At 38.0% G+C, this 17,277-nt stretch overlaps 1 protein-coding gene across 1 annotated transcript in view; it reads right to left on the reverse strand.

Annotated features, from left to right (window-relative positions):
• Positions 1-3,056: 3,056 nt before the first annotated feature.
• The window catches only part of TOX (thymocyte selection associated high mobility group box), a 212,108-nt gene continuing 197,887 nt past the window's right edge, over positions 3,057-17,277 (reverse strand). Inside the window, exons 7-9 of the mRNA XM_062501942.1 lie at positions 14,191-14,577; positions 5,188-5,339; positions 3,057-3,541 (exon numbers count right to left, since the gene is read on the reverse strand). Of these exons, the coding sequence (XP_062357926.1) occupies positions 3,505-3,541; positions 5,188-5,339; positions 14,191-14,577 (576 nt within the window). The 3' untranslated portion in view covers positions 3,057-3,504. The remainder of the gene's footprint in view (positions 3,542-5,187; positions 5,340-14,190; positions 14,578-17,277) is intronic.

The raw sequence follows: 17,277 nt of genomic DNA on the forward strand, positions 1-17,277 counted from the left end.
TACGGATTTTTGCCTACTCCATTTTCCCAGAGCACAGAAAGATATCTCTGTGGATCTCCCATGTTTACAGGACTGGGAAAGAAGCAGGCAGACACAGATTTGGAGATGGTAGTTCAGGGTGGGATGATGTCTCAAAAGGCTAAGGAAGGTGGAAAGAACGTGTTTTACCTTGCAGTAATGAGCTCTTTTTTATGGTTGGGTTTCCTGTTTACAGAGGAGCCTCGCAGGGAATATTTGGCAGAGACACCACTGGAATCAGGAGCTGGTATTTGGTGAGAGAGAGAGAAGTGGTCATGAATATATTACATTTCCCTGTGAATGGCTGGGGTCCTCTATGAATACATTACTTGCTTACTCCCTGTGGATGAGTGTGAGGGGAAAATCCTATGGCAGGCCCATTGGAGTTGGAATTTGAATTCTTTGGTCAGAGGCAGCATCTGGAAGAGATTTCTGCTTGAACACATGTGAGTCTGGGCAGAGACAGACCAGGATATCTCCTGTCACCAGAACATGGCACACTGGGAGCAGCAGTAAAATCAAAGAGCTTTTCCTTTTTAAAAACTCTGCTTACCTTGTGCAAGAAGATGGGATTTATAACCTGCAGAGTGCATACGTTGCCAACTTTGCATTTTGTCCACCATGTTCTAAAAATAATTTTAATATACATTATTTTCAATGAATGGTGGACTATTTCCTTTGATTTCTATCACTCTGACAGATGTTTTTATCATATTTGCTTGCTGTTACCGTGTTGCTTCCATATGCAGGTTGTTTAGTTCCTGTGTGGTTTCTCATTATTGTGGTTAGGACAGATGGTGACTTACAACCAGTGACTGGGGGTGTCTGTGTAACCGTGGTGCCTAAGGCACAGTGCTGCAGTGAAGGATGGGGCATGTCTTCACTAATTCCAATGGAGTTTCAGCTGCTTGCAGAAGGATCCCAACCATCTATTGGCAATTTGTATCTGTTAACACACACACAAAAGCAAACAGCAGACTGCCCATGACTGGCAACCATTCCTTTTTCTTGAGGTCAGACATGAAGAACTGACATCTATGGGTTGAAGTTGGACCTTTCTTTTAGAAAAAAAATGTTTTCAGTATACCCATGGCCAAAACCTGCTCTTCCAACACAGCTGTCTCATCTGAGCAAAGCCTGGACACAGAACCACAGTCAGAGCACTGGATGGGTAAAGTGCAGCACAGCAAACACACCACAGGTTCCCCCGGTTACAGACTGAGAGACACCAACTAGCCAGAGGTTCATACAGAATAAGTATTTTATTCATGATGTATTTTTTTATTTACATTAAAGTTTTCTTGTATTTCGAACTCTGCTTGGATACCGAAATTAACAACTTTATGTGACTGTGCACCTGCTCTAAAGGAAATAAAGATAACACAGTTCTTTTCCATAAAATAAAAAGGAAAACTGCCTGTCAAAATCAAAGTTGATTTTTCTCATTCTCAGTAATGATCTTTTCTCATTAGAATTAATACTAGTGGAAAATGTAGTTTACTGTAATATAATAAATAGAAGACATTGGGTAATTAGTAGTGCTGGTATATTTCTAAAGTACTAAACAGAAAAACAATAAACTGTGAATTTAATCATGAGTTCTCATACAGTTTCAAGACAGGAAAATTAGAGCTCTCAACTACAGTCATTTGAGTAATCACATCTGATCTGCATTATTTATTAGTTATTACATGCCAAGTGATTCCGATTCTACATTGCCTGAAATAACTCAGAAGCAAGCATGCCTTTGTTTCTGTTTTGTTTTATAAAGAAAAACCAATGGCATTGCCAAATGTGTATTCTATATGAATTGCTTCCTTTATTTCACACAGAAAATACAAATCAGTGGGACTGTTTATTAATGGGACAGGCATCTGGGACAAAATCATAAAGAAATGTATTTTCAGAGCTATCTCTGATTCCAAACATTGACAAAATACCTTCTTTTGGATAATTTTATCCCTTTCTCTGCGGCTGTTGAACTTACCTTTCATTTTAGGATTTATTTCTGATATACTCCCTCTAAAATTCTGTAGGACTTTTGCATATATAATAAAATGGCTGAAGCATATTTGGTAATATTTCTTTTGGTAATATGTTTATTCCACTTGACAAATTAACAAAACATGATGAAGTTTCAAGAAGCAGTGTTATGCAGTTTTATTCAGTTAGTTTTGTCGGTTCAAGTCTTAGTTATGGGCAACTTCCTGCTACAATGCTTTAAAAGGGGAATTACTTAAAATACCTTTTTTTTTCTTTTCCATAACAACCAAAGAAATAGAGAAATAGTTCTTGGTTACCTTCATTTTCTGCCATTAAAGCAGGCTTGTTGTTATATTTGTCACTGTAAAAACTAAATAAAGTATTCACATCAATTGTGAACAATTTGTGCCAGCAAAAGTTAAAGCGTCAAAGAAACCTCTTTAAAATGCTAACAAATTTACTTACAAACACCTATATTTATTATTTCATAAATAGGCGCAACAGGTTCCATAAAAAAGATTAAATACAGACACAGTATGAAGAAACAATAATACATAGCCATATGTAGAGGTTATAATTTAGCTGTCTCCAATCTGTTTCTGCATCTAATAAAATATCAGGTAAGCATTTGGCAGTTTTATACATAAAAGGACTTAAATGACATTTACTAACCAGTACACATAAAGTGATTTTCTTTAAAAAAAAAAAGAAGCATTTTTTTAGGCAGTACAAAATAAATGTGTTTGCTCTTTATCAACATTATTTTTTTCTCCTAAGTTTTTTGTATTTATTTAATGAGACGAAGCCAATATTTTTAATTAATATAATTTGGGACTACTTTACTTTTTGTCTCCAAATACTTTGAAAATATAGACTATCAGTCAGTTGTTTAAAAATGAAGTAAAAATATGAATGTTTGCCAATTTTACCCTTATTGTGAAATCAATAAACTGGAATGAGCCAGTTTCAATTACAATTAGCTACAAAAACATTCACATTTTATACTCTAGGAGAGTGTAACATAGATGCTATTTACAAACTTGCTATGACTGCTACATCAAGCCATTTAAAAAGTCTTTAGTAGTTTCATATAAACACCCATTATGAAAAACCAATGGAAAATCCAGGACTTTTATCCGAGACATCTACAGTTGCTAAGGCAGTTACTACCGCAGCACTTCACAGCAAAAACCAACATAAAATCTGAATGGTCCAAGTTTCCTTCAGGGAAGAAGAAAAGCAATGTCCGTTAAAGGGTCTCAGGGAAGGGGTGGAAAGGAGAAAGAAAGAGAAAAAAATGGGAGGGAAAAAAAAAGAAGAAAAGGAAAGAAGCAAGACTATTTTTTCCAGAGTGGGTGACCCACAAGCTCAAATAGTCCTAAGTGCTTAGCAACTTGTATTTTCTAATAAAATGCAGAACTGCCTTGACTGCATAAAGCAATCCATGATGAAAAGACTTCCCTGCATTCCTCAGCGAAAGGAAAGGAGAGGTGTTTCAGATTTTCAGGTAAGGTAGAGTGCTTTGTCCCTCTGCATGCCCCTGTTCAAAGAAAAAAGAACAAATGTGATTTTTTTAAAATATTAAAAAAAAATTTAGTTCAGTTCTTAAAAAAAAAAAATTCAGCCCCACAACCCCACTGCATGTCATTAATTCCAAGCATATCACTGAAGTACAGCTGCATTGCCATGGCAATAATAAGAAAAAATCATAGTGACATATAGGAACCTGGAGACCACATCTGGCTTTAAAACTGCACAGGACTGGGACATGGGTTTAAGCACTGGTTTGGGATAACCTGCACTAGTGGGCTGGTACCAGTGACTATCAAAAACTGCTTGCAGCTCTGGATTTAGCACAGGTTTTGGAATGATGTTCCATAAGCACCCTATAAGAAGCAGCCACTTTCCTTAGAGGCAGGAGAGCTTCATTGCATGAGCATGGGTGTCAGCCACTTACTGAGCCTCTGGTATATTTAATTTACTAGTACAGATATAGCCAAAACATGTTAGGTTGGCAGCTTCAGGTAAGCACTTGCAAAGGGACAGCACAAGTTTGGCAAAGTTTAAGTTCGTGCACATGGATTTACAAAGGCTTCTCTACACAGAATGGGCCTGCAGCACATGTCAAGAACATAGAGCACAGATGCAAAACTGCTCTGCTGAACAAGTGGGCAAGTCAAGGGGTAACAGTGATAGGTATGGGAAAGAGTGATGCTGCTGTTCAGACTAGTTAAAGTCTGCCTCAGTGTCAGCAGGTTGTAGCAAAGGTGTTATTCTAAACTAGTAGCCAGAGGAAGATTTTTATTCAGTTCTACTTTGAGTTCCAGAAACACTTTAAACAATAAGGCAAGTGAAATTTTTTGGTTTAAGTAAAAGTAATGGATGATATTGGTCTTTAGTTCTGCTTTCTGTTCATTTGTCTGGGCTAGATTTGGCACTTTGGGAGCAACCAGGAGTTTTTATCTGCCATTGCCTTAGAGATTCAGGCTAAGTCAAGGGCAGGTCAGGCTGGTAGACATGTTCACAAGGCACAACATCTATAATTTTAAACTCAAAAGATACCTTCTGTTCAGTCTTAAATGTTTCCAGGCAGTTCCTCGCACAGTAACATGGCTCCGCAAAAACCATGCTACCAGAAGGAGAAGGTTCAAAGGGGTTACTAACCTTATACTGAGGACATAGAGCTGCAGATATGGTGTTTTGTTTCTGGTTACAGTCATGTGTTCTTCATGCCATTCTCTTCTGTGTATCAGCCCTACTCCTCACTGATGTGGTTTTTCATGACCCAAGCTAGTTATTTTCATGACCCAAGCTAGTTATTTTCATGACCCAGACTAAAAAATTGTTATAATTCACATCATTTGCCTCACATTGAGACTTCATGATCTTAAAACTTCTTTCTTACTCCTCCCTAAGATTTAATTTCTGCTCTTCTATGGAATGCAAGTTCTCTGAAACCTATAAAGTCTATGTACTGTGATAAGGTGACATCGATATCTAGTAAATGTATGTATTGAACACTTGTTCTCCCTCAACAGATTAACTGCTGAATAAATACAGGGCCATCACAGACACGCTTCAGAAACACTGTAGGGAAACAGGCAGCAATGCTGTTCCCAAATTATCTGTCATATACTTGTGTCATGAATGTTGCTCAACACAAGGTGGCATTCACTGGCTGCTTACCCATTACTGCAGTAGTCATTATTCCAGTCCACAGTCTGTGCTGGAGGATTTCTGCACCCTGAACGAACATACTCCATTGCTTGGGTAACAACTTGTGCAGCTGTTGATGTTGGATTGATAATATTCTGATAATCAGGCTGAAGAGTAAATCCCTAGAGGGGAAAACAAGTACATTACAAAGTATGGAAAAAAAGTAACAGGTTGGGAGCATCAAATAAAAGTAAAATTGCAGAGTGTACAGTGAAATGGTAGAGAATATTTCTTTTCCAGGTGTGATTTTGGTTATAAAACCTAAAATAGGCAAAAATGCATTCTAATGCATTTAGAAGGCATGAGGTAGATGCTTTCTAAATTTTAAAATCTTTCTTTGGTTTAATAAATGAAACACTGCCAAAGCATTATTTGCAGTTACACAGCGATGGAACTAAAAGAGACAGAGCAGAAACAATTCAAAACCAAGAGGACAACTCAATCAGCACTAGGACAAAAAGGTCTGTTTGCTCCTTAGAGCTTCCATTTAGATTAAATGTAAGCATACACACTAGTCACTAATTCCCAGAATATGCAACAGAATCTTTTTGAAGGATGTAGGCAGCAGGTGGCTGACTGTTTTATTAGACTACACCTATTCACATATTGTTCTCAAAACCCTTTTTCTTCATTCAGTCACAAAGGGGCCATCTGCTGCTTCTTTTATTTGCACTTCTCTCTCAACTAAACGGAAATTCAACCAAAGCTTTTTAACAGTTGTTGGACTAATGTAGTGAAAGTAGCACGGAATAACTTGCTTTTGAAACCAAGGAGACGAGAAAAAAAAGTGGAAGTTACAAAGAGACATCTAACCTGCTCCCTGAATTTTCTGTCATATGGAAAGTCATAGTAATTTTTAGCTCTTTTGATATATTCTGATGTTTAAATATTGTGTTTCAAACTCAGGAGAACAATTGAAATTTCAAGGCTAGTGTATCTGGTTCACCCTGTACATCATGTTCCTGTAAAGTAGGAAGAGTACACTGGGTAAAATCATGGGAATTTTGTATGAAATCAATCGATGTCTGCTGAAAAAATTGGACCAAACTCCTTCCTGGGGCAAGGGCATACAATTCCCACTCAAGTTAACTGGATGCGTAGCTACTAAATCAGAAGTGGAACTTGCACCAAGATGCCTGGTTTGGAAATTCACTCCTTCCAGCCAAAGCCCACATATAAAATAGATGGAATTAACTCTCCTAGCTTTTAGTTAATTTAGTATTAGTGCATTGTGTTAGATTGCTTTTCTTACACAGCCTTCATTAGGACAGGAGTTTTGTGGACAGATGTTTTTTTCTGCAGGTTTAAGAAGGCAGCCGTGCTACCTTTTGTCAAGATAAATGAATATTCCCAGCTTTCACTTGGCCCTCTTCATCCACAGAAATTGCCTTTCTTCAAATGAAACATTACTTCCTTCTTCTCATCTCTCTTCCTTGGCTATTCCCTGAGGTCCTTCAGGTGTTTTGCCCCACCTCTCATGTGCACTGCCACCTCACTCCACTCATCCTAATCATGGGTTTTAGTCTAGACCATGAATGACTGCAACTTTATTTCTTAATCTTTTCCATATGGAGAATACCCTGAGTAACACTTCAGTACTTTAAGAACTTTTGGAAACCTCAGTTTGTCCCTGTTGACTCAAAGAAACAGACTATTAGCAGTGAGCAAGTTCACAGCTGAATTTTGCATCTAGTTGCCATGTTATTTATATACTGCCCTCCTAATGAGATTAAATAAAGCCTTCCCATGGTGGGTTTTACACCCGTGGGGACTGTAATCCCCATGCTCTGTACACTGCCTTTTCCCCAAGATCTGAACCAATGCAACAAGCTGCAGAGACAACCCCCATGCCTACAACAGATCCAAAGAAAACAGCAATTGAGCAGATTTCCCAAGGATTTTAATTGGAGTTTTATGTAATTAAAAGGCAGAAAAATTTGGTTTGTATACCATCATCATAATTTTTACACAAAACATCAACCGTAAGGTCTTTCTAATTTAGCTGTAAGAGGAAATCAACCACAAAAACACATCCTACCCTCAGGCTCTCAGATTTACCTTTGGTAGCAAATCCCCTGATCTAGCATTTATACAAGAAAAACACTATATAGGGACAGTAGCCAGTAGCAAAGCATGCAAGTGAGCAGAGACTCAAGTACTCATAAAATCATAGAAAGTTTTGGGTTGGAAGGCACCGTAAAGATCATTTGGTTCCAGCCCCTCTGCTGCAGGCAGAGACTGGTTGCTCATAGGTCCATCCAACCTGGCTTTGAACACTTCCAGGGAGAGGGAGCATCCACAAACTCGGGACAACACTTGTGTGCAGCACTGAGACAGCTCTTCCAAATGCTAGAAAGAGACCACCAGTACAATATCCATTCTATTTCTTCTGGAAGAAGGATAAATAAGCAGCTTAGATGTCAGAGAACGGGCCAGTGTTTTAACTCAGGAACTGGGTGCGGATGCATTCTCATATTTTTTCAGGTTTTCTGTGTGACCACGGCCAAATTGCTTTGGCTATCTTCCAGCAAAGCATGTGTGCACATGTGTTTGGACTGAATTGATACCTCTCATGTTAAGGCTGGGGCTGCAGAGCCAAATTTAATTGTTCTACCTGCAAAACAAGGCATAACAACGATTTCATCTTGTACCTGGCAAGTTTATTTAGTTTATGGCTGCCTGGGATTGGGGTCTGTTTTTAGGGCACAATCAGGTGATAAATGCTAACATGGTGCAGGGGTATCTGAGCCAGGTTCCAGTCCCAGAAGGGTCTCAGTGGTCCCCGTGGGGGGTTGAGGGCTACCAGAATACCTGCACTGTGATTGAAAGCATGTTTGTTAAAGTGAAGTCATTTAAGCCTCAATTCAGTCATACTGATAAAGTATGGTAGTGTTTAAGATGCAAAAAGTAATCACTTCAGCTTTTTTCATCAACAGGAAAAGCTCTGAAAATACAGATGTGTACAACAGAGGGAAACAGTCTTGTACCAGACTTGTGGTAAATATCTGGGTATTATTTGTATAAGCCCTTAACAAACAATGATGAAATAAAAAGTGCTCAGAAAATGAGTGCTTCGAGGTCTAATTAAACAATGCTGAATGTTTTTGCATTGTAATGCTCAAGAGAAAATCACCAACTGTTTTGCAACATGCCTAGAATTTTAAATTTCATTTTCTTGTCCCAGATTGAAATAAAAATAGGGAACTTGATAAAGATTAATTCGATGTCAGGAGGGACATTTGCTCTTTAATTAGATTTCTGTAGCCCTAGCAGTTTCGTTGTGCCACTGTAGCAAGTCCTAAAAAGCCTGCAGCAGAACTAAAGAGTGATCCTCATCTCCACACTTTACTAGGAACTAATTTCATTTCCTGCCTGTCTGGAGAGGTATTTTCAACAGGCATCAATGTTTTTGTCTTCACAACTGATTTATTCATCAATCTCAATGTGATATTTTAAACCTTTAAATTACATCCAAATCCTAAAGCATCTGTTTATTACACAAGGAAATTGAAAATCTGTCTGTGTGATATCATACAAAGATTTTTCCTTAAGGTTATAAAGGAAGTTGACAGATATTAATGATTTTTTTTTCTCTTGACCTCATTCGAAGACAAAGCTTAACAAGAAAGAAGAAATCTGGACAAATACAGCAGGTTCCTGAGTTTGGTGTATATAAAATGTATACCAGAAAAAAAAAAATGAGGTTATTACTTTTGGCAGGCTATGCAATCATCTTGCTGTATACATTTATTTTCTAAAGGAAAAGAAATACCTAAAAGTAGACCGAAATGAGTTATTATATATATATAAAAAAGTGACATACATTAATCTTCTGGTGCTTTTTTATGCATATGTACTTTCAGCCATGGTTACTACACATTAAGAAAATAGTTTTGCTGCATATGTACTTTCAGCCATGGTTACTAGACATTAAGAAAACAGTTTTGCTTCCTCTACCTGTGAACTGAAATGGGACATGTCCAGAGGTGGACATGGGACTCACCATCCCATGCAATGCTTGGGTGAAGGATTTTGAGCAGGGAAGGTGATGATTCCAGTAGAGCTACTTAGAAGGGCTCCTTAACAAGATCTATGTGTATTAAGGAGGGATTGAATCCTCAGTCTCATCACTCTTCACCCCAAAGAGCACAGTGAACAGGATGGATAGAGTGGAATGTTCAGAAAGAGGCACAAATGTCCATGTGAGTAGAGAAAGGAAAGAATGACCTTCCAAGTGAAAACAGGCTGCAGCTTCAGCTGCTGTTTCAGTCTGAACTTTGGAGAAATTATGCTGATTTGAATGATAAGGGTTAATAAATCTTTGGCCATCTAAGGCCAACTGAATAAAAATTAAATATCATGTCAAAGCTAAGAAACAGGCTGGAGAGAAACAACTCTGTATCAGTTAAAAAAATGCACAGTGATAAGATGCTCATATGAGCATTTAATGAAAGAAAAACAACCACATTCTTAAAATCTGCTGTGCCTATGTGCCAATGGTGGATGAAAGAAAAACTGTGGCAGAGTGGATTTTGAGTTTGAAAAGCAAAACTTCAACATGGCTGTTGTTAATGATATTTAAGAAAAATAGAATTAATTTCAGAATTAGAAGCTAAAGAAAATAAAAATCAGGATCTAATTTATTCTAAGTATGATAATAGAACTAATGGTAATTTTTTTTAATAGTTTAGAGGATTGTGACTGTAAGCAAGCACCCCAAAGGTCTTCAGTAGTGACCCTTTACTAAATCTATTCATTAAATGTTGGAGCAGAAGAGAAAAAAGACAAAATACTTCCAAGAAGTTACAATTTAGATAACTCAAAATACATTGCTTAAAATAAATTAAAAAATAATTACTAATCCTAGGCTTATGACCAAAATGCTAATATTAAAATTTTACATTACATTTCAGAACAATTTGGATGCATTTCATCAGCTGCATGCTCCACAAAGTTAATTGACTTTAAAAATAACAGAAATTGTGCAGTCACTGGGGATTTTTGGCTACCAACACTTCTGATTTTCTTGATGTTCTATAGTGTCTGTGTATCCTCAAAGGAGACTGCCCTTCTCCAGATGGCAGTCACTCTTGAATTGGCAGCTGCACACATGCAGGCAAGGAGTGCTGGATGTGGAGAAGGACATGCTGCTCCCTGTAGAGATGATGAAGATCAGCTCATTGTCCTGGAAGCAGTAGGAACAGAACTCTCTCCCCAGGTCAGCCCTTCTTATCAGTCCCTCCTCAAAGTTTGCATAGAAGAGTCTGTGAATTTCATGCACAATGGTTTTTGGAGAATGGCATTCCTGTCTGCCAGAAGTGAAATCTGGATCTCTATGTGTTTTTTTCTTGGAGTTGGCAGTCCTTCAGACATACTACAGGATGGCCTTTGATATGAAACTATCCTTCTTTTCTTGGAGAAAATGACTGACCAAATGTCACAGATCCAGAGTTCAAGCAGGGGATCTGTTGAGAGCATGGATTCGCAGAGCCTGCTACTGTTGAGTGTCACACTAGAGAGCCATGAACTATTTTAAGGGTGGATGGTTGGGAAAAAAAAAAAAAAAGGAAAAAGGGAGAGGACCCACGATTGTTGATTTCTACTTCTAACATGTCTCCAGCACAACCTGCAATGAAGGTGCCCAGCCAGGTGAGCATGCCAACACCTGCAGAAGACTGCTAGGAAGCTGTTGGCAAACTTACTCTTCTCTTGCCTATTAAGCTTCATGTTGCAGTGTGACATGACAAAATTTGCCTCTTTTTTTATTAGTCTATTTAGTATGAGTAGTGCTGAGGCTTCCAAAGAGGAAAAAGTCTCCTGTTGCAAGTGACTCCCTTGGGAGTGGTATGCTAACTAGTTTCTGTTCTTGCTGCATTCATGAGTCTTTGGAAAGGCTCACAGTTGCCATATCTAAGCATAAAGGAAATAAAACAACTTGAGGGAAGAGGAAGTGAAAAAAAGTTGGCTTAAAGGCAACTGTTGCTCTGCTTTATCAGAATTCATATTTCCCATTCTTTTTGGCTGTCTTTTTATGCAGGAGAGTGCTCTACACAGTATTGTTTGGGACTGAACATCACATCCAGACCTCCCCTTTCCTCCTCACCATAGGCCAAACAGAGTGTGGTGCCTTCTTTCTCCTTACTGCTCTTTGATCTGAGCTTCTGGGAGAGCTCCATTTTTCTCCCACTACATATTTTCCTCTTTAACAAGCTCTGTGTTCAGCAGTGTGTTTGCTCTATGTTGACCAGAAGGGAGAGCAAAATCCTTTGACAATCGATTCAGAGAGAGGCTGTCACTTTCAGGTTGTAGTCTCTTGACTTTTTGCTATTTGCCTCCTGGTGACCAACCTGCCTTCTATATTTTAACACAGTATGAAATCCTGGTGTTGTGTTTTCTATCATTTCTGGACTAAAAGGGTCTTACCTAAGAAACTGAGCAGGATACCATTGTTCTCTTCTGTCATGGCAAATCATGGTGTTGTTAGTACACCTCTAGCCCTATAATATAATATAATATAATATACATTTTGCTATATTTAAATTCAATTCACAAACTCTACAAGCTGTTGTATGGTAAAAAAACCCCAAAAATATTCCAAAGTGAAATGACATAGATTTTCCAGCTTCATTACACTCAAAAGCTGCATTGCTGTAAAGCAAAAGCAGGGGTGTGAGAAATATAATTCGGCTTGTAGATATTACACAGTGCTTAAAGAGACATGTAGATTGGCAGTGCAGCATTTCAACAAGTAACAAGCCCCTTGAGTGAAAGAGAAATATCTCACCATGGTATCTTCATTAAAAGCATCGACCTTTCTGAATAAGAAATATGAGTTGGTAAAAAGCATTTGAAGTAAAAAGTTGTGCCTTTAACAGGAACATAAAGGTAGAGCATTTTTACTTAACTGTAATTGTCTTTAGTTAAAAAAAAGACTCATCATGATAAAGGTCCGCATTCTGACTTCTCGAGACTTGTTTTCTACAACCAAGCTGTATTTTTTCTTAAGCTAGAAACAAGTCAACTGTGTGCCACGTATCTCACAGATGACTGAAAGTACTTTCAAACTGTGGATGCACTCACCTTATGCTACAAGCTTGCAATGTGGCAAAATGAAACATTAGCAGATTCATACTACATTACCTTTTCTTTGGTAGAGTTTAGAGTAATGCCTAAGTGTTTATTCACATAAAAATTATGTTTTATGTATAAATATGTGTCTAACATCTGCATTACACCTTTTGCGAGCCCCAACTGTACTATCAATTCACTAAATAGAGGCAGATTTTCAATCCTATTCAGTAAATTGTGCCTAACAATTCTGGAAAAGACATGAGTTCTGCATTGGACAAGTAATATACCAGTGACACCAAACATGGTAAACAATCTGAACTTGGAAGACTGAATCACTGTTCCATAAAAACTCATTGAAATATAGCTATAGGATCTCAACGGGTTTTGCTGTCACAGATGTAATTTTTCATGTTTGACAAAGGAACCAGAGTATTTCTTTGTCTCTCCAGACAAACTCTCCTGGCTCACCTGCCTAGGACTTCCTCTACTTAATTCCAGCTGCCCAGGCTTGGGGTCAGCTACTGAGTTTCTCTGAGACTTGAGCACGGCTCTCCCGGAACATTCACACTAACTGCAGGAAAACCTCCATGAATACATGACTCCACATATATGTGGTCATAAGTCTGTTGAGTCTGTTTTCTCTGATAGTGAAAAATCAACTTTTTGATTGGACTAGAAAAATGTCATGAACACTTTGCAAGTTTTCCTCCCTGACTACTCCGAATCACTCCTGAGACTAAGATCAAAGATTCTGAATAAATTGAAATCATCCTGAGCATACCTTGATTTATCTTCTGGACAAATAAGTTTATCAGTACAGTTTGCTTTCAATACTTCTGGGCTTTTGTTTTTGTGTTTTGGAAAATCTTTTTCCCTGTTAAATTGTTCTCCCACCAAGAAGCTATGGTTTGTGTTCAAGTATTCTCAACTCTAAAGCCCAATCTTGAGGTAAAACGTTTCTGGCTTGGAAAGCAGATGCAAATGCCTTGTTAGCAAAGGTGAATTTTTAGAGAAATTTAAAACATGCAGTAAGTTCATGACTATGTATTATCAGCCAGTACTGACAAGTTTTGTGTAGACAAATTTTGTAGATTATTGCAATTCCATTCAAAAAATTTTCATTTTAATGCCACTTTGCAAAGCAAGATATTATTATTGATAGTCACATCTCATACAATACTAAAGGAAATTTTCTCTCATGAAATCAACAGTTTATCTGCTCTCTTTATATTCCTCTGTAAGCCTGGAAGGCACAATGCCTTGGATGGTCTGCATTTACTCAGAACTCGTAGGAAATATATTGAGAATCAACGATCTAAAACATTCAGAGTAGGGGAAAAAACAAACAGAAAAACACCGCTCATGTTGGGATGGTGGACACAGCTCATTTATTTCCAGTAAAAAGAAGGTATATGTATTTAGCAAAATGAAGTTATGAACGTGGCATAATGTAACACACTTGTGTTCTCTTAATCTAGCATGTTTAACACAACCTGGGTTGCTTTATGTTTTCTCTGACAGTTCCACATCACAGTCAGCACAAGGATAACAGCATAAGCTACAATCATATCTTTTTCTAGACATACCTGCCTTTTGTTTGTGAAGTGTGACTCCTGAAAGCTTTGTATTTCACTCTTTCAGGGTAGTCACAGATTTCCAGATGGATCTATGGACAATGATTGACATTGTCACTAGCACAAATGCTTCTATTGCAGTTTTCCATTATCTGGTTAAACTCATTCATTTGTTCTTGCCCTTGAAAGACTAAGCCTATACTACCATGGTTGTGGAACCCACAAAATTAAATCTAAATCTCTCTATTCAACTTCTGGATGACTCCCCTCCCCACGCCCTCCTCAAAAATAAAGTAATTCCCCAGAGAACTGAAAAACTCCAACTTACTTGCTGCATTGTAGGTGAGTGTAGAGCAGGCTGGACCTGCATTGGTAGCTGGTTTCCAATGGACTGCTGCATTGGGATCGGCTGGTGCTGCTGGATGTTGAGATGCTGGTGCAGAGGCGGGCTGATCTGAAGAGGTGGAGGTGGGGACACAGCCATGTTTGCTATGGAAACAGTCACTGGCATTTGGTTGTTGGGCTTGGGCGCTATGTTCCTGGGGATATTGGCATGCATGGCAGTGATGTGAGGATTCATTCCTGGTTGTTGGTGGTAGTGGGAGCTGAGGTACAGTGCAGAGTGAGCCTGGGCAGGCCCATGAAACACTGACTGCTTTGAATTCATCATCTGAGGTTGTGGGGAGGCTTTAACATCAACAGGTTCGCTGTAGCTCTGTTGGGGAAAACAAAAATCAGAAAATACTTAGAAGCTACTGAATATGGGTGTTCTACCCCCTGAAGTCCCTGTTTAAGAGCCACACCATAGGAAAACATTTATCTGGACCATCAAGTTTTCCTTGAAAGGGAATTTGGTTATTATTCTAGAAAAATAATTAACCCTTTCACCTTACACTTTTGCCTTCAACATTATAAAAAAAAAAAAAAAAATTAGGTCCTTTGTTTCCTGGTCTATCTGGGCATTTTCTTTTTCCAAACTCGGATCTGCCATCACTGATCTAATATCTTACACAACCAAGACAACCAAGCCTGACACATTTTTTCACATAAGCAGGCACTATTATTGTCCTCAAATTTCATGGCCTAGTTGAAAGGAGAATTAGGAGGGTGGGTTCACTCTGGAGTGATTTTGGCATGTCTTGTTTTCCCATCTGCAAACCATGGATAAGATTTTCAAGGTCTCTTACCATACACATTGATATTACTAATAGTTATTTATCAGTTAGTTAGCATGATGAAGATGTTAAACCCCATCCTCAGCTCTTCTGCTGCATGGAACAAGTACACTAATTGCTGTGCCAATACCTTTATTTTGAAATATTTTGTGCTGGAATGCTATCCACGCCATCAAACATACTACATAGGCCACGCATTAAGAGAAATAGGAATACTCTGAATAATTTATCTTTTAGCAAAACATGCTTTATTAATCCAATTCATAAGATTCTGAAAAGTCTGTTTAAAACTTATGGCTATATAAATGTTTGCCTGCACCAGAGAGAAGGAAGTTTTCTTTAGTCTAAAGCTAGAAGAATACTGCATAGAATATGAGAAACTGCAGTTTTCAGAAATATTATGGTCTGGCCTGATTTCTTAAAGTCACTAATAATAAAATCTTTCCATTAATGAATAAGAATTTTAATAATACTTTTTGTTCTAATATTTATAACTTGCTACATTTTTTTAAACTCAGTTTGCTGAATTATTTTTCATACATTTATTTTCTTAGTTATCCAGAGTGCTCTGTGCTCAAATCTATGATGAAAAGAAAAAAAAAAAAGAATTAACTCACATATGCTTATAGGTGGGAATTCTAATTTGAAGTTTAGTCATACTGGGATTAATAGTCAGTGAAAGGTGAAACATGCTGGAAAAAAATGGGAAAAAAGGTCCCTCTGGAGAAAGTCACTTTGTCAAAACAAGGCTGAAAGACGCATACATGCCCTTATTCTGTGATCTCCATGTCATGTTTGCTCAGTTTACAAGTCAGAGTAAGTTTCATGTTACTCTCAGCACTCCAGGGTCAGTGAAGTCTATTTGCATTCTTCCTGAAGGATGCACCATCACCAACAAACCGTTGTCACGAGCGTGACTGAAATCGCCTCATTATATGTGAGGATAAAGATGAGAATAATAACTTCCTTTTCTCTATGTGTAACTGCAGTTCCATTAGCAAAAAACTCGTTTTCTCTAGTAAATGAAAGAAAATTAAATGAATATGAAAAAATTAATGCAAATCTCTGTCTCTGTGGATCTGCCTAGCTCTGCTCACATGTGAGTGTGCACACGTGCAATATATATTATGTGCAAGTTTGCAGAATTCAGATGAAGACATAAAAGCCTGAAAGTAGCTGGAAAATCTGCCATTATTTGGCTATTATTTTTTAAACACTGAATTAATGTTCATGAAAACGTGGGAAGAATTTTCCCCCTCTCTTCCCAGTTGTATTTTTAGAACACTCTCGTGAGTGTAGAAGCAAAGACTGGCAGGTTTGCTGAAATTTCAGCATTTCAGAAGGTTTGTTAATTACCAGCATGGTCAGGAGACTCCTCTTGGGTGTCCCATGCTTATTACATATTACGGGAGGTGCAGGCTGTGTTCCTTCTTGAGAGACCTGGAAGTTTTACTGAGCACAGTCTTCCATGACATAGCTGGCAGGCTCTATGTGGTGCAAGCAGGGATAATTGCTCCTGAAGTGTCTAAGGGCAGATTGGTTAAACTAATCTTCCTGGTGAGGTGAGTACTGCAAAAAGTCTTTGACATACAGAAACACACTTCTACTTCATTTGTAACTGAGAAGATGCTGCCATACACCCCTTTAACAAAGATACAGGAACCAATCTAATTACTGGACAATTCTGAGTTCACACATAAGTGATGGATGCATGGCCCAAACTGATAAAACTACAGACATATAGATAGCATAATTGGATACTTTAAATGCTGTATTATGTTAAGAGGAATTTCACAGTCCCTGGTCAGAGATGAACAACACTTGCTACACCCCTGAGAAGAGCTCTACAAAGGGATCAAAAGGGACATTTTCAATTGTCTCAGGCTATGAACCAGCTTTCTATATGTTTCATCACCTCTTGATCCAGTAAAAAGCACAGCACAGCACTTCAGTTTAAGACCAAGTATTTTGCTGTAATTTAGGATGATTTAAGTCATATGTGACCTGAAACCAAATTGTCCAATATCAGCATAAAACGCATCAATATTATCAGTTACTGGAATCTTGATAAATTAACCCATTAAATGCCACTCCCCAGCATACTGTACTTTAGCTTTTTTCCACAGCTGCATCAGAAGCACAGATTTTGTAAGTATTGCTGGAACTAAAAAATAGGTAATGTCAAGTATTTCAGCTTTGTGGTATTACTTTGCTGTGAAATAAACCAAGAAGCATGTATG

Source organism: Cinclus cinclus, chromosome 1 (assembly GCF_963662255.1).
Source record: "Cinclus cinclus chromosome 1, bCinCin1.1, whole genome shotgun sequence".
Taxonomy (NCBI): Eukaryota; Metazoa; Chordata; class Aves; order Passeriformes; family Cinclidae; genus Cinclus; species Cinclus cinclus.